The 18,751-nt window shown below is 41.6% G+C and overlaps 1 protein-coding gene across 5 annotated transcripts in view; it reads right to left on the reverse strand.

Annotated features, from left to right (window-relative positions):
• Window positions 1-18,751, reverse strand: part of OSBPL10 (oxysterol binding protein like 10) — a 2,898,140-nt gene that overhangs the window by 415,512 nt on the left and 2,463,877 nt on the right. For all 5 annotated transcript variants that reach the window (XM_069648807.1, XM_069648805.1, XM_069648806.1 and 2 more), the window contains one exon: window positions 8,698-8,905. In XM_069648807.1, the coding sequence (XP_069504908.1) occupies window positions 8,698-8,905 (208 nt within the window). The remainder of the gene's footprint in view (window positions 1-8,697; window positions 8,906-18,751) is intronic.

Raw genomic sequence — 18,751 nt, forward strand, 5'->3', positions numbered from 1 at the left:
AGTGCCAAAGTCGATCTCCTACAATCGAGGAGGAGGTGTTAAGTGAGGGTTTGGAAAACCAAAAGGTAAAAAAACTGCTCTGCAATGAATCCTCAATCTCTCCAAGAAAGGCAAAGAAGAAATCAAATATGTTGGCGAAGAGCCTACCAGAATGCCAACAGGGCCCCATAGACAAATGTGTAAAGCCATCCGCAAAATCAGCCGGTATCTTGGACCAAAGCATTATGTCACGTGTATTCTGAGATGGAGAGTGTGGGTGAACCAGCTGCATGGAGGACTTTTCACCTACCTCTGCTTTAGTGAATGCTCTGACTTGATCTCTCTTGGAGATCCAGATGCCTGATAGCAACCCTGCGGAAGACCAGAGCAGATTGCAAATGAGGGTACAACAACTGGCACCGATATTCCAATTGCATGGTCTTGGGACAAAGCTGCCATTATTGACATGTCCATTCAAGGAGAGTTGTCCTGCAAATAAAGATCCACCATCCAAACGTTAAGATGTCGATTTACAATATGTGGAAACAGGACGCCTTGGCGCACCATTGATCATATTGGATCACTTGGAAAAACGACTAAGTGATCAAAAAGATCAATGGCAGCCCTCCTTTGTCACATTAGAGGAGAGAAGGCAAAGATCGTGTTTGGCTAGCAAGGCCAATTCAAATCGGGAGGAACCTCCTGACAGGGGATACAAGATACCTGAGTCAGTGCCAAGTGGACTGAGGGCCTCAGTTAAACCACAGGTCCAATCAATTGAGTGACTGAACTATCCAGATATAGGCAACTCAATCTACAACGTATTAAAAGAAAAAAGGGGGTGATGTATGCCTGCAGTTACGCCATGTGCCAAAGCCAAAGATAAATCATTTTGAAAGTAGAAATAGAAGAGCTAGCAGCAGGGTAACTCTTCCAGAGGAGTATACACTGATCTTGACTGAGGTGTTTCCAAATAAGGATTCACTTCCACTAAATCAGCACCACATTTTGGCATTGTTTCAGGAAATACTAAGCTTGAGACTGATTGGTCCAATTTCCAGTGAAGGCCAGAGTGAATCTGGCAAAGCTCCATTTCTCTTCACGAATGATCAGAGCTCTGGTTCTGTCAGAGCTGGAGTGTTTCATAAATTTGGGGTATGATGTGTTGCAGACTTTAACTGATCCAAAGCCTTTGTTAAAAGAGAGTTCTTCAGCACTGCCCTCCCGTGCATCCCAGCCTATTCAAACCCACTTTCAGTAGTTATAAATACGCAAGATCTAGGCAAGCGTAGAATAATGAGGAAAACTCAATGAGGTCATCAGTGGTATGAGTGGTCCACGGTTTTGTCTGCTTTGCATGGAAGAGGTAATCTACAAAATTCTAGCAGATGACTGGCACACCTATGTTTGGCCTCTTGGAACTGCAGGGGGCATACGTCTTTAGAAACAGATTTTTCTTCCATGCCTCAATGCTTTTTGATATGCTTGCAGCAGTCATGGTTAACGGCACGTCCAATAATAGATGGTTATGTGGTTTTATCTGTGGACGCTATTCAGGGAGCACAGGGTCGCCCAGTGAGGGGTCTCCTGTGCGCTGTGAAAAGCGGTATCGGCCTAAAGGTGTCTCGCATTGAAACAGACAGGGATATCCAAGTACTAAAGGGTGGAGGGTGCTTGCAGAATTTTGTCTAGCTTTTGCTGCCATGTCTGTAATATGTACTTTAATCTGAAATCTATAGCGAGCAGGCAGCCCAAGGGCATTGTGGCGCTGTTACTTGCAGACAACTTAGTTACATTATGCATAAGTTACAGATTGGGTACATATGAGACAGAAGGAGTTAACACAAGCTGCCTAAACATCCTACTGACGGTTTCTTGGTGTCTTTGAGGAATCTGCTTGACAGGTGGTACGAGGAAGGACTATTAAACAAATATGAGTTTCGATTTCAACTGTTAAATGACCACCCTTCGCAACATTATATTTACTACTTAATATCCATAACAACCAATCATCACCACCTGGCAGACCCACTGTCAGTCAAATTGGATCTTTGACTGAACCCATGTCTAGTATCGTAGATTTCTTCCTCTTGCCACTTGTCACTAGTCTACTTTCATTTGTCAAAGATAGTGGTGATGTTATAAATCGACCCCAACATATGCCTTGGGAGGAGGATTTCATTTTCGTCACTCTTGATGTTACTTCTTTGTATACAGTGATTAGTCATAGTGACGGATTGAAAGTAGCCAATTTTTCCAGCAGACTAGATCTTCTAGTTTCAAGACACACAACGAAATGCTTCTTGCAAGGATTACATTTATATTGGAGCATAACTATTTTCTCTTCAGTGGTGGTCATTACCTACAACTTATGGGGACACCCATGGGCACGAACTTTGCACCTCTTATGCCAATCCCCTAATGGGCTGCTCGGAAGAGGTATTTGTGCTGAACAATCCACTAAATATATGATATTCCAACATCATCATGTGTTTCCACTACATTGATGATCTGTAATTGATTTACCACGGAAGCATGGAAGAGTCATGTCAATTCCATAATTTCTTGAATGCAAATGATATGAATTTGAAATGTGTTATGTCTGCTAGCAAGGAAAGCAATGACTTTTTGGATTTGAGAATCTCAGTGATTAATGGATTGGTTCAAACAAAGACGTATCATAAACCAGCAGTTGCCAACGCCATACTCCATGCAATGTCATGCCATCCAGAAAGTACCATCAACAACATCCGCTAATCGGAGTTTCTTAGAGCGAAAAGAAGCTGCTCTCCCATTTCAGACCTAGTAACAATGGGCAATGATAAGTGGTCTAGATTCTTGCAAAGAGGTTACTCAACTGGTACAGGTACGACGTCCTTTCATCGCCTGCTTTTACATCCCCAAGCTTTTAAACGTGTACATTACATCCAATGTGCTCATCACATTTTTTAGGGGGGTGGGAAAGGGCAAAAAAGAGTTTGGGCGGGTGGGCAATAGTAAAAAATAAGTGTGGGTGGGGTTTTGGGGGGACCCCCCACCCCAAAACAAACAAAAAAAACGATGAGCACATTCGATGGAATGTGCACGTTTGAAAGCCTGGTGATCTAAAAGCAGGCGATGAAATGACATGGAACCCTGGTACATAACAGAAAAGATCTTTTGAAATCAAAAAACAAAAAAAGCAGTGTCAGAATCAGAAGACATTAGATTCATAACCTAATTTGGTCTACAAGTGCCCGAAATCCGGAATGTGATAAAAAAAAAAGCATTGGCACATTCTATCCAGTTCTCAAAACGTGCTTGAATCCGAGAACTTAAATCACGTACCGACATGGAAAAAGTATAGGGGATATGATCACCCACAGCCATTTGGAAACCATACATCAACAACATTGGCTACATCACCAAGTAGGCTGTTTCTCTTGCAGCAATTGCAGCATTTGCTCCATGGCTATCAAAGTTTCAAACTTCCAAATGAACTGTACAACTTTGTCACATTCCATCACCTCTCGGATTGAATACAATACAGAGTTTGTAGTCTATGGATGGATATGCCAGTGTACGAAATTTTGCATCAGCAGCACGAAAAGAAAGTTGAAATTGAGAATTTTAGAACATCTCGAAGCAATTTGTTCTAAAAATGGGAATTACCCAGTAGCCATTCACTTAGTGGAATCTCACAACAGACAGGAGACTTTTGAAATGATTTGGACTGGGTAATAGAGAGCTGCAGAAGCCTGATGGATGTTATGCTTTAATTGAAAAGTCCCTGTCGGTTTGAATATAACTGACGGCACTCATGAATATTTCTGTTTTTTGTTGTTTCTCCTGATATATTGAACTTGTGGTTTCAGTTATGCACATTCAGTACTTTTTGCTTTCCCTCTCTTTTCTGCTTCTTTAATTCCCATCGCCCTATTCTTTTCCCCTTCTTTTTATGATGCTTTAATTGGTTTTTATCTTGGTCGTTTTTTGGGGGATAAAAGGCAATGGCACTTGGCACTTTATAGGCAGGGGTATCTTCCCTAACCAGGTGAGGTACTAAATGGCATTCTTAACGTAGGCAGTCACTTGTTTTGGCTTTGTATGTAATTGGCAACCATTGAGTAACACTCAAATGGATTGATTTGTCTCTATCACTTTGACAGAATTCCCCAATATAAATTTTCAAATCTAATTGGACATCACTTTGTTTGTCTTCCAATGGGCAATATTTATTACCTTATGCTTAGCAAATTGCAATAAATGTATGAAAGTGCACAATTTATAGTTTTTGCGCACAACATAATTAAAGCACTGTCACTTTGGCAAAGTTTTTATTCTTTTATTTGTTCTATATGCACTTTACAATTGCAAACTACAATACCTGCCACAGGAATGTTAGTAGGCATTAGAGGTGTGCTAGTATGCCATCCTAACTGTAAGGAAGGCATGGTATCAACAGTAAGACAGACCCAAGTGACCACAGTTCAAGGGTATTTATTCAACTTCAAAAGGGGTTTAGAAAACGCCTATCTGATCCTAAATCTACAGATGGGAGCAAGCTACAAGCATCATACAATAATAACGCAGTCTTAGTGGTTCTTCTCAAAATAAAAGGGCCTATACTAATAAACCTACTGCCAATCCCTTCCTCTAAATACAAATAGTGTGGGAACCAGTGTTACGAAAAATAAAGAAGTGTTAGCAAAATGATATGTCAGGATGTTCAGGCATTTGGCCTGCCTTCCCCACGTTTTCCGCACGGGATAAGGCGGTTCACTCGAGCGTAGCACAGTCTCTGGCTTCTTTAGCACGAGGATACAGTTCAATCATTAGCATCAAGGCCTTGTGTGCTCAAGTCGCTTTGCTTCTCAAAGTCGTTCCATTCAGAAGGCCTGATGCAGCCAAATAAATGATAAGTTCTTTTCCTTTTTCAGACTTTCACAAGTACTCAATTTAGGTGATTCGCTATTCAACCCGGATCCCCCTCAGCCGGGCTCAGATCCTCTTAACACAATGTTCATAGGATATTCTTTTTGGGTGACTCACGGTTCACCCCGGATCCCCCTCAGCCAGGATCAGATCCCTTTTAACACAATTAGTCTCCCTCGGCCGGGCTCGGACCAATTTCAATTAACATCAACTTTCAAAGACTTTCGAATGTGCACAGGGTTTCGCTGGATCTGTTGAAGGACCACTTCGATTTCACATTTCCTTTCCTTTTAACATTTGCTACCTTTCAGTTGGATATCTAACAGAGACTTTTGAATGAGCACCCACGTTGTGCCAGACCACTCCATTTACGATATTGTATCTTGGCTTCAAAGTTCAGAAATTCATCTGCTGTTTTAATTATATTTGTGTTGCTTGCCACATACGCTTCATACACTGTTCTCTTCAGTTTTCTCTATACAATGTTGCTACTTGCATCCTTGGCTTCAATACAGACAATCTGGTATCAGTTTCCCAAACTCACCGGCTGTGCTGGCTTCACTGGTGCAGCTTTGCTGTAGGAGCCAAGGACAGTACCACAGTGGTGCACGATTCTCCCCGCCTTGACTATCAACGAGGGAGAGCCTCGGGTACCTCCAACACACAATGCAGGATTCTTCTGCTTTGATTCTGTGTCTTACTTTTCTTATTCTGTAGGCTCATGAAAGTAACGGTCTTTCATGAAATGGTGAAGGGCACTTCCTTCCTTGCAATCCTCTTCGGTCTTGGAACTGCTGCTTCCTCGTGTGTTTTGCCTTGCTCAGAGTGTGAATTCGTGCTCCGCCTTTTATCTGTGTGGGGAAGTGTGATGGAAGTGAGGTGTGTGTAATGATCAGTAATTGCCTGACCCTGCCTGACCATTGTATTCGGACACATCAGCTATACGGCTCGGGTGTTAGTGCGTTTTGATTCACAGTGAGCTGTCTGTGAGAAAGTGTTTGTGTTGGAAAAGGGGCGGGGTTTGAGTTCCTAAGTGGGGATGAGGTAAAGGTGTTACAGGGAATGGGATACTGCGTCTCGCATCTCGCCATCCAGTGTTCCATTTCCACTCCCCGAAGACCCCTCATCCAGGTGATCCTTCCGCCTGCCCCTCCCCCCAGTAACTGGATCCAAATGTGATGGCTGTGTCCTGGCCACCTGCATGGCATCTCCCCGGGGACTAGCGGGTGAGCCACCTTCTGGTTTCACACATCACACATAATTGCTCAAGCACTGTCACTTTGATAAAAACAATGTGATTGTTTATTTGCACTTTTCACTATCAAGCACTGCCACTTTAACTGGACTAGTGTTTTAAAATCTGTCTTTCATGGTAACTATGTAACAACTACATTTTCTACCATCGGTTTATTGGAAATGGACAATGAATTAGAAGGATTTAAAATGGATTGTCTAGTGTCGGTTACTATTACCATGATTAAGCTGTAGCATACAGCGAAACGTCGTTTGAATGGGATGTGATCCCTTTTGAATTTGTTTTTTTACTTTAATAAAGTTGCAGATGGTTTAATTACTGCATTAGCCCTCTGAGTTATTTTCCTTGCATTTTTCTTGACTAGCAGTGCCCATCTTCTGAGTGTTAATGGCACACTCCTTTTTGTGCTCTCAATATACATAAGCATATTCATTATATAATGGATATCAGTACACAAGGGATTCATTTCTTGGATGTGAATATTATTAGGAAAAGGTAATAAACTAACAACGTTTCTTTTTATGAAGCCTAATAACAGAAATAACTTGCTAAATGCTCAACATTCTCACTCGAACGTTGTAATTCAAAGTGTACCTTACAGTCAGTTTCTTTGTATTAAAAGAATAGTATGAACACATGATGAGCTATAATTACAGAGCATGTTATTGTGGGATAACCTTACCACTACAGCTATCAAGTACACATGTTTTTTTAAAAAAAATGTAACTGATAAGGTATCTACTATTGAGAGTATTATACTACTTCGATCAAATGTTACCAGACATCCACAAAGTTTGGTCCACGTCACTACCTACCCTAAACAGAGTTCTAAAATCAGGAGCATAATACATGTGCATTGGAAAATGTTGGCTCTATTTGACCTCATTCATCAATTATTCCCAAATCCCCCCTCCTTTTGCCCACTGCGAGCATGGCTCTTTACAGAATATATTAGCGAAAGCTGAGAGAATATCCGATACAGCTGGTTCGACTCCACAGAGAGGAACTTTCCCATGTCACAGTAGTCCATATTGGAAAACACTTATCAAGAAGGGTAGGATACAATATCTTCATAGAGGAAAATTGGTAAATTTGAATATTTTGTAGATGGCAGTAATTGACAAGCTTCCTCTCTTTTGAATTATTTGCTGGCTAAATTTGTCATTTTATACAGTGTGGTGCAAAGTTCTATGGAAATGTATGATATTACTTTGAAGGAGATAGAGTTAGATAGATGAGGTTAGTTACTGAATACATAAGGATAGTTTCCTTTCATAGTTTACATTATAAATTGTTTTAAGTATGAGGATCCTTTTCTCCTGATGAGAGATATTCAGACACCTGAAACACGTTAATTTAATACAGGAAATCACGCAAAGGTAAAAGCAAGATATACTTTAAGTTTATTCTGCATTTCACTCAGTGAATTGTTATAGATATTTAAAGAATGTCTCAGGGAACATGTGTCCGATTTTAATTTTATGGCTCTTTTTGATTTTGTCTTCACAATTTTGATAGTGGTAATTAATTTGACCTATTTTTGGTAGTTTGACTTTTATCTTTCTTTCTTTTAATTAAATGAGTACAATACATGTATGACATCAAATTTGGTAAATTTCTCAATTTGCCTAAACAAGTATGATAGTGGTAGTTTAGTTTGACCTATGGGTAAGCCTCGCCTCCCCCACTAGTCTCCCTCCATCTGCCCAAATATAGGTCAAACTAAATTCACACTATCATACTTGTTTAGGCAAATGGACAAATTTACCAAATTTGATGTCATACATTTATTGTACTCATTTCCGAACTTGGAAATTATGTAATTAACAAATGAATGGTTAATTTGTGATTTACTCACAATATATTAGTCACAGTGGTTGCCTATGAACATTCTAAGGACTTTCCCAGGTTTGTGCAACACCACTCCCACATATGTTTATGTGGGACTGTTTGTTCTACAAATTAAATTATTGCAACTTGTTCACTGGCATCCCCCTGCTTTTTTACTGTAATTAATCAGAATTTGAGAGATGAGTAGCAGATGCACAGTAAATAATCTGGGCACTCATTCACCCTGTGTGTACAGCAGCCTTTCGATAGGAAAAATGCATAAACAAAGTCCTGCATCTTAGAGAGGCAGAGGGTCAAAGACTCCATTATGCCTGGAAGTAAAATTGAACATGTCAGCAGGTCAAGGCGAAACTAGAAGCCATTTCACGGCCAAGCTGGACATCGGGAAGCACAATATGGAAAAGCCAAGTAATTACAAATCATAATCCTTGGCTTTAGGACAAAATCCTACCACATTTCAAACCCACCCCATCAATCCTGCAATTCATAAAGAGCTAAAAAGCCACCTCTCAGAGGAATACCTCATCCACCATTGCTGGTTGCCATTCTAACACCCCGTCGCCAGCTCTCTTCTATCTAAAGGCCCACCAATCGGCCCCAGTCCTTCTTGCCTTACTTATGCCCTACAGTGGGGTGCTCACTTGCTTCCAAGCTATTTTTGAACTTTATAAACCAGAAGACATACATGAGAACCTCACCTGATGTCACTGTCTTATTCTGTTGCCCCACTTGGTACATACTCTGCTGTAATAGATTCAAGCATTCTCCAAGGCAGCTGAGGGTGGCAGCCGAGGTAGCTTTCAGAAGCAGCAGGTCCTGGTCCAAGGCTGATAGAGGGCCATTGCCTGGGAGGGATTCAATGGTTTGTGTAAGAGTTTTCTGCTGTCCTTCCACCTGGCTCATGACCTGTGAGGATATGAAGAACATAGAGTTAGTCCCCTTCATAGACAATCAGGGATAAAGGGCTGAGAAAGCAATATTTAAATAACAACTGTCAACCACTGTGTGAAAAGTCAGGAAACCAAGGTCTCATTGTGTAAAGCCCCCTAATAGGGTGGGTTCAAGTGCAGCCATATCTTACAAGGCCGCAATGATGGTAATTGAGTATGCTTCCTTCCATGACATTATTAACTCTACCATGTGATATTCAAGTGATGTCATAAAGCTCAACGTCCCTCAATGGCATCAGTCACTGTACCCTATGTTGTTGAAATTAGGTGACTGAGGTTAGTTTATCGAAATTAGGTTAGGCTATTCATGCTATGCCATGATCTCAACAACACGATGTCACATGGGTCAGCTTTCCAAAATTACATAATTTGCCCTCTTTTAGAAAAATGCAGTCATGTCACACTGCTCAGTTCCCCTAAGTGACATCATGTATCCTATTTTATGATCCTGATGACGCAATGCCGCAATGGTTGGTGTTGATACCTAACATCATTAGTGCTACTGTATACATTTGGGAGGAAGGGGGCAATTGAAGAAATGTGACAAAGAAGGAAATTGCCTTCAGTGAGGTCACATTGATTGAGAACCATATATGATATGATATGATATGATATGGTATTTGTAACGCGCCTATACACAAGTGTTTCAAGGCGCGACGAGGCAGGGAGGGAGGGAGGGAAACAAGGGGAAGACAGACAAACGATCCTACTAGGCCAGGTGTCATTCAGATCGCGCAAGTGCAGAGGTAAGGGGAAAAGGAGGAAGTGCAGGGGGAGGAGGTGGGGGGGAAGTGCAGTACAAGGTAAGTAGCGTCAAAAATAATAAATAATAAATAAAAAGGGCCAGCTGGTGGCAAGTGCGAGGTAAGTGCAGAGCAAGTGCTGGGAAGGGGGCTGTAGGGATACAGTGACAGTCCCACAGTGCAGGGGGAGCCAGGGAGGCAGTGCAAGTGGAGAGTGGCTGGGCCCTGGACCGAGGTTGCTGAGAGTGGCCCAGATGCAGGTTTAGTGCTGAATTCAGTGGGGAGTTAAGCAGGATAGACATATAGGTAGACAGAAGTATTTGTATTTGCAGTTATTACATTCTGTTGCGCATTCACCAAAATGCTACACATGAAAATAGCAGTGATATTAGAAAAGAATAAAAACCTCATCATGAAATACCTAGTTTAAGCAGGAGCGGATAACAGGTGAGTTTTAAGAAGAGGGCTGAACAAAGCTAAAGTAGGAGATCATTGAATAAAAACAGGCAAATAATTTCGGTGAATGAGCACAGGGAGGTTAAAGGGACGCAGAACGTAAAGTGGGCGGAGGCACGCATTGGTAAACAACTGGAAGAAAATGAGCGGAGATAAGATTCGAAAGAAAGCCAAGAGAGAGCAAGAAGAGAAGAGAAGAGGAGATTGAAGTCCGGGAAGAAAGAGTGTGTCCCAGAAGCTCCTCAAGACCCTCCTTTTCTCTGCTTCCTTCCCTTTCCCCCTTCTCGGCTAACTCTCCCGTCTGCTGCAGTGACTGGCTGCCTGGTTTCCTCTGAGTTCTACAGGACATCAGCCCCCCTCACCCAGTCCACACTCCTCCTCGCACTTAGCATGTGGACCCTCAACCCTTGCTCCCCATGCAATCCTCCGGCCTCACCTTAGTACTTGCATAGTCCCTGTGCCCCCCCTTTCACTTGCATTCTCTCTTTACCCTGCACTTCCCTTACCACCGTAGCACTTCGCATTTTGTGCAGACTGGCACTCTCTCCCACGCACTTCTTTTTACTGCACTTGCACAATCCGAATGTCACAAGGCCTAGTAGGAGCGCTATTATTATCTTGTCCCCCCCTCTTTTTTGTCTTGTGGCGCCTTGAAACACCATTTGTTGTATAGGTGCCTTAGAAATATCCAATAAACAAATTATGGTCAGCTTCAAAACCTGTCCGGAATTGGGCAGGCCTTCAGGTGCCTAAACAAAACTATCAAGATGAGAACAAAAAGGGAGAGGAGAGGCGGGGCAAAGAACAGAGAAAAGGCGGCTAGACTGGCCCGCATTGTCTAAAGATGGCTGCATTACTTTCTCCAAAAAAAGGGAAAAAGTATTTCCCAAATAATGTGTACAATCGAGGAAGCCAAAGTCGCTCACCTAGTGTTGAGTGTTGCCATATCAACCGTATCAATCTCCAAAGGAGCACAAGAAGCGAAGCAATGTTAGATTGGTGCTGCTATTTGTACAGATCAATCAATACACATTCAAATGCCTTAATAATGCAGCACCCCCCTACTTAACAGAAAGGTTCAACAAAAGACTCACGGTCTGACCTACCAGAGTGGCCTATACCAACTGTCTGACAATCAGTGGCAATAGCTTCCCTGTCAAAGCCCCCCAACTTTGGAACTCTCTACCACCCACTACGAGGGCGGAACAAACTTACCATCATTTTAGACTAAATATCATCAATTGGCTTAAGGCTAATGATCTTTAAACCTAGATTGGCTAACTCTTTACACTTACTACCACTGTAACCTTATATGACCACTGTAACCTATATCGTATCCTTGTACATCATCTATGCAACCCTGTTAAAATTACACTACATCCTGTTTCATAACTGTAACTATGTAATTATGTAACTTTTTACTACTTTCTGTTTCATAACTGTAACTATGTAATTATGTAACTTTGTATTTCACCTGTAACCATGTAAGCCGAAAATGTCCTTGTCCTCTGCGCCCTGATACCCTTGGGTCTAGTGCGCGTTACAAAATAAAAAAAACAAACAAACAGACAGACAGAAGTATGCGTATAGGCTGTGATGGCACATTTGGGTTACCACAAATCTACAGTGCACACAGTCAGACATGTTAACGTGGCACAATGGAAGGATACTCTAACTAAAAACATTTAAATATGTACAAAAGTAAGAAGAAATATGCAAGGAATGGCCACATTCTGATTATCTGCAAAGGTGTAGCAGGTGAAAAGCCCCCCTGAACAAAGCAAAACACAAAAACATGTTTTAACACCCAACCAAAAAAGCATCAGATATCATTATGAAAGGCGTGGTATTTAAAAGGTAGCAGGTCTAAATGGGGTGTTGACCAATGTCTATTTGTGGGCTGAATCATGGCAATACAAATCATTGTTGGTGAAGTATCTTGAGGTTACAGGTCATAGTTTCGAATCCTTTTGGTCGAATGCCAAAATGATTGAGTCAATAGGACTGAAAAAAAGGGTTGAATTTTTATTTTATTTTTTGGGGGGGCTCCCACCACAAACCCCTGTTTTTCTTATTGAAAACCACCTTTTTTATGTATACGAAAGCCAAAAGAAATAATACACTTGTAAAAAAAAAATGTCGACCCTTTTGTTTTCGGGCCTATTGATTCAATCCTTTTGGCATTCGCCCAAAAGGATTCGAAACTTTAACTGGACACCGTATCTTGATTTCTAAGTCTCGGTATGACCTTCTGGCCATATATGAATGCTGGCGGAATGTTGATGCATGATGCCTCAATCACAGCTCGGGAGAACGCTGGGTTCATGGTTTCAGTAAAAGTTCTGGGAGTGTCCTTTGGGCTTGAGCTGGAGAAGGGGAGGATGGCCGCTGGGTGGTGTCCATCTAATACTGGAACTTGTAAATAGTCTACAGGAAAGTAACCTGTACTAGAGGCTCATGGCTGGACTATGGCTCGGGAACCATGACATCTGTGTTAGATTACAACAGTGGTGACAAGCATCAAGACCCGCTTCCAAGAAACAGTAAGGAGAGTTGTTGTGTGGGCAGCAGCCATGGAGAGATGATCCACTGCCAACCAAGATGTGGTCTATGCTCAGTGGAGCTGCACAATTGGGAACTTGCTCTCAGGGTTAAACATTGTTCTGGACAGTTACGCGTTTAATTCGTAGGGTGTTTTAAGACAGTTAGCTGATCACATCTGGGTCATTGTTTTTGTAAATTTCATTCAAGTACTGCTCCATGAGTTACTGGGTTGTACCAAAATTAGGCAACGTGTAAGTATTCGGCCGAATTCCGGGTGAAAATAAAATATTCGTCTTTGGCCGAATACTTTATTAAATATCACTCGATGCCGAATAGTTTCCCTTACAAAATACATTAAGTACGGTTTTTACTGAGTACATGGAATCATTTGGGTATTCCATGTTTATCCTTTAAGAGGTTCATTAAGCAAATGCTGCTGTCACTTTTTTTTATTGTGTACTGGCAGGGCAGAGGTGTGCAAGTGCAAACAAAGTTGCTGCCCATCATGTGCTGGAAAGACAGACTTTCATCTGATGGTTTACTGGGAGAGGAGAGCTGAAGCAAAACTCTCAATATTTTGAATGCATCTCTGGTCTTCCCTATATTTTGCAGTTCATAAACCATTGAGCTGCAACAGTAGTTCATGAAGTCTCTTTTGAAATGTGTTTTTTTTTTTAATTTTATTGGTTTATATTCAAACCTTTAAAATATTACATACAACAATTCTCAAGACAAAAACAAATCCATCAACTCAAGTGCAAAAAATACCCCAAACACCTCCACCCTCCCGTCCTCCCTTAACTTCTAGTTCCAGTCTAAGTCAGTTTATATGACATTCCCTTTGTTTGTTTGGGGTCTCTCAGTTCTGCAGTTTCACCATCCATGTTTAGCCTCTCTTCAATTGATGCCAGAAAAGATGTAAATGGCAAAATTAATTTCATATCCGTACCATTCCATAAACTCCTCCACCATTCTTCTGCACACAAAAGTTGATGATCATCATTTCAACGACCCAGGTGGATTGATCGATTATCCTTTAATCCGGGGCAGAACAGCACCAAATGTTTGAGTGATTCCAGTTCTTTTTCGCACCATCAACACACAGAATTCGCTTCAGCATTGCAAGCCCAGTGGCTGTATCGTTCTTTAGTTCTGAAGGCGTTTAAACGAAACAGCAAGAAGAGTCTGCAGGCTTTAGGATTTGGAAATAATTGCAGATACTTTTGTAAGACGTTGAAACCTCTTGCTTCTGTCGGGGCGTTTATCATTGCTCTTGAAGCAAGTCGCTCTCTACACGTAGATTCCCAGTCTGCCCGCCAGATCTTTACTTTTGCTGCCGTAGGGTTTCCGTGTAAGGTAACCAAGCTGATGTTATAGGCGAGTAAGAGATCTTCACAATGTTTTATCCAGAGGGAGACCACATCAGAACCCCGCGAGGTTGCATTGTGCAATATCTTAAATTGCGGAATTCCTTCTTGTGCTCTAGTTTTCCGATATAAGGCCAGTTGGCTCCAGATGATCCGTGCCTGTAAAGAAATTAGCGCCAGTTCATATCTTAGACATGCAGTTGAAACTCCAATTGGCAGACTTAAAGCCTTGGTCCAAAACATGTGTTCAAGCGATGCCCAATGATTAAATGAGCAACCAAGGGCATTTTCAGCTCCATATATAAGGATCGATGCTACTTTCTGTTCGTAGAAGTTTCTCAAAGGTTGTGTCGAGAATCTTCCAAATTTCCTGTGCAGCAAAAGGCCCTGGCATGGCGACTGGCCACATTTCCTCTTTGATTCTTGGATCCAAGGGTCATCACAAATACTGGTATTTATCATCATGCCCAAGTACTTCACATTATTTGATATGCGTAACCTATCTTGGCCAAGTTTCTACACAAATTTTGTCTCCAGGGATTTCAATGTTATGCTTGAGCTACAAAATATCAGGATTTCGCTTTTTGTGGTGTTGATTTTTAGGTTGTTTGAATTTACATAACTTTGAACAGCATCTAATTTACGTTGCAGACCAATTGACGTCAAGTCCAAGATCACTAAATCATCAGCATACAGCATCCAATGTATTGGTGATAAGTTGAGCTTCGGAGGAAACGCCCTTACAGAAGCTATTGAGTCACCAATGTCTGAAATGAAGAGGCTAAATATTGCCGCTGCCAAAGGGCAGCCCTGTTTGACTCCTTTATGTGTTTTAATCTGAGCAGATAGAGAGCCCGATTGGTCTAGGCGGATAGAGATCGATGTGTCCGTGTGTAGTTCCTTAATGGCTGATAATAACCCAATCGGACAACCCCATCCGCTTAGCTTTTGCCACAGAAGCTCTCGGTCAATCATGTCAAAAGCATTGGAGAAATCTACAAATGCAAGGTAGATTTTGCTGTTTGTGCGCTGTGCTTCTAATTTCAGTAAGTTCAAGATAAGTCAATTCAGCGAGCAACCAACATTTTTGACAAAACCTGTTTGCCTTTCGTCAATTCTTTTTGCAGCTTCAGACCAAATAGCCAATTTTTTTTTGTAGCAATGTGGCGTAAATCTTACCTAGGACATCAAGTAAAGCTACCGGCCAGTAATTATGAGGGGACCTTCTGTCGCCTTTTTTAAAGATTGGAACAATGATCTCTGTTTTCCAAGAACTTGGCGATTGCCGAGCGATACTTATTCTGGCGAATACATCCACACATAAGTTAGCCCAAAGATCTGGAAACTGTTTGATCATTACATTCGACAATCCATCCGGGCCAGGAGCCCTAGAGTTTTTGGCTTTCTTAATCACCTCGCGAATATCTTCTCTCAAGAATTGTAAGTCCCATGGAGTAGTATCAACCACTATTGGAGCCCGTGGCTCCTGATCTTTATCATAAAGTGTTGTAAAGTGGTTCACCCACTCAAGTTCAGTTACTGGGCATGTTTGCAAAGCTTCTTGAGGTGCTTCCATGTGGTTAATGACCCGCCAAAACTCACCACTGTTCTTAATTATTAGGGTTTTCAGCATGGCCTCTGCATCTTTCTGGTATATTAAATATTTATGATTTTTCAACCAATTTTTATATGCTTGTTTCGTAGCTCTATTTTTTGCCACTATTTCAGACTTAGGCCCTTGCTTGTTGTTCCGGATTTCGGCCCGCATCTGTCTTTTGCGGTGCATTACTGTAAGATTATGCAATGTTGGATTTTTTTTGCCACTGTTTTTTACTTTGAATTGACTTAATAGAGAGGCATATTCAACCTCCTCCCGACTGCTCATAAATTGGTTGCATAGTTTTACAACCTCTTGTTCATCCAGCCTTACTCTTAAACGATTAGGTTCCACCTGTACTTTTATTTTCCATAGTCGAGGTTGCTCTCCTGTCCAAGATTGGAATGCCATCTCTAGCAGGTCGTGGTCACTGTGTTGCATAGTCCGAACTTTCAAAGAGTTTATCCTGCTGTGTATAGCATCTCAGATGAAAATATAGTCAATCGTTGACGATTGATCGTCACGGTGCCACGTAGATTTTGCCGGAATATCTCCTTGCGTGCAGCCATTAGCCATAGTCAAACCTCTTGCATTCAGTTCGTCCGACCAGTCTATCGCCAGTTGGGATTTAGCTGAATTCTGTGGTTTAAAAAAGTTGATGTTTAGCTCACCACATATTATAATGCCCGCACCTTTGTTTGCTTCAAGAAGATTGTCAATGATTGTAGTGACTTGATCAAGAAACGGGTAGGAGCCTGTCCACCGGTGGTTCCAATACAGGTTCTTTATCTGCAGTGTGTCTACCTCTTTTCCTTCTGGGTTCAATTTACCAATTTCAGAAACTTGAAAATAAAGAGTATAATTTTTGGAGTTCAATAGCCTAAAACCTGACGACCGTTTAATCATTGTTAGCAGACCAGCTCTAGGTCTCCCTTTTTCCGGTTTGGTAGCCGGGTTCAGTGCACATTGAAATTCAGAAACTACTGGTGTTTCTAACATCCATGTCTCTTGAAGACACACTAACTGCAAATTAAGAAGCCACTCGTTGTTTAGCAAGTGCATAAACCCACGCGTATTCCATGTCGCAAATGAGCAAAGCTGTGATTCCCCATTCCTTGGGCATTAGCTTGAACATTTAGAGTTCAGGGCACTCGCAAGCAAAGTCCAATCTTGGCTGCTTTCTCCACCTTTCGTGTTGCTTACCAAACTGGAGACACTCCTATCACTTGACATAGCATTGTTTAAAGTGATTTGGATTTTCTCCAATGAGTTGTTTTTGGGCAACAGTTTCTTCTCTTCTAACAATTCCCTGTGCCCCATCGAATCTGCCCCACTGGTTTTAGATCTCGCTCCACTCTCGCACAAAACTCCTTTCAAGGTTTGATTCATCAAACCATTTGTAGATATTAAATTTCTGAGGTCAGGATTAATATTTTGAGTCATCGAGGCTCTGATTATTGCTGCAGGGCACTCTGATGGGCCACGTTTGGGAGGGTCAATTACTTTAAAGACATCGAACCCTAAGGATAGAAGATCTTCTTCTGCTTCTACTATTGCGTTTGCAATTATGCCAGAGGCTAAATGTAATATTACCCTGTCATTACAGGTTTCATCTGGAAATTCCACAATTTTTAGGTCTTTAGAGGCCAACGCTCTTAAACTGGGTACATGAGGTAGCAATCTTAATACATTTGTGCGGTTCAGGATCAATTTATCACCAGACTCTATCCTTTCCAGCTTCAATTTGAACGACAGTATCATTTCCATGGGGTGAACTGTTTCATTCCTAAAATCAGTCTTTTGTTCGGTCGCTCGGACTCCTTGTTTTTGATGTTCAATTTTTTGTGATAAATGCCCAACTTCCTTTTTCTAAACCACCTTCGGGCAGTACATACTTTTCCCAAATTTGCATCGTTAGACGTGGATTTACTGATGCCCCCCCTTCCCACATGTATCAATTCATGAGGGCATTCAACACGTTCCCTTTTTTCTTGAAGTGTGAGAAACGCTGGACTTAGTGGGGCCAGCTCGCTTTTGGCTGATGTTTCAACCTGCACAATGGAACAAATTCTGCCTCCCAGATCTGATGTAGTGATTTTTATTTGCGTTAGGGCCTCTTGTGATACAATTGCATTTGAAAGTTCTTGATTCTCATCGGCATTCTTAGGAGAGGTAAATATCACCTGTCTAGATGCTCTCCTACCCTCATTTAGAGACCCTGCCACATCAGACGGTTTGAGCACAGCCAACTCTTCATCATCCATATTGTCCTCGTAGACAGATAGTTCCAACAGTTCCTCTTGGATGGCCTTTTCTTCATTATTTAAATTACCGCTTGCCAAGTTCGGGTTACAAGACGAGTCTGGCGTGGTTTTTGTTGTCGACTCTTTATTGGATTCATTCAGTTTCCTACATGTAATGATAGCTTTATCCACAAATTGTGACATGTTGATGTTACGGAAAAATGTTCGTGCAGCTCTCTGTTTGTTCTGTTTTCGTCCTGGCAATTTTTTTTGTTTTTTCATTTGCAAGGCCTTTCCTTTGCTTTCCACCTTTTTTTGTAGTTCACCTTCTGAGCCACAAAAGATTGAAAATAAGTTCTTAGACTTTACAATGACACTGTCAACTGTTTCTGGCCCCGAAGCTTGCCCAACTCATGGAAGTTGAGACGTTGAGTCAGACGCCTTTTGGTTGTCCAACAAAGCCTGATTCGTTGCGCTTTTGGCCTGTAGAAATACAGTATGGAAGGACGTATCCAGTATTTCGCCATGATCTCTAGTGCCATGCTCTGGGACTCCGATATTTACCAAATTTCCTACGTTACTAATCGCTGGATCCGTGGCATCATCAATCTCAATGACAGCATTATTTTCGATACTTTTAGTATCCAAGAGAACTGTTTGACTTTCCAGTGAATTACTCGCCGCGGTTATAATTCCTTTCACCGGTAGCGATTCCGCACTTGTCAGCTCATTTAATGATAATTGTGGCTCCGTGTCGGTTTTAGCCGCCCCTCCGCCTTTTAAGTCTGGGAGGACTTTCCTGAACAATGACAGTGCTTCCTTTGCTACTTCTGCAAGAAGTTTTTTGTCTAG

This window comes from Ambystoma mexicanum, chromosome 2q (assembly GCF_040938575.1).
Source record: "Ambystoma mexicanum isolate Mex_15411 chromosome 2q, UKY_AmexF1_1, whole genome shotgun sequence".
Lineage (NCBI taxonomy): Eukaryota > Metazoa > Chordata > Amphibia > Caudata > Ambystomatidae > Ambystoma > Ambystoma mexicanum.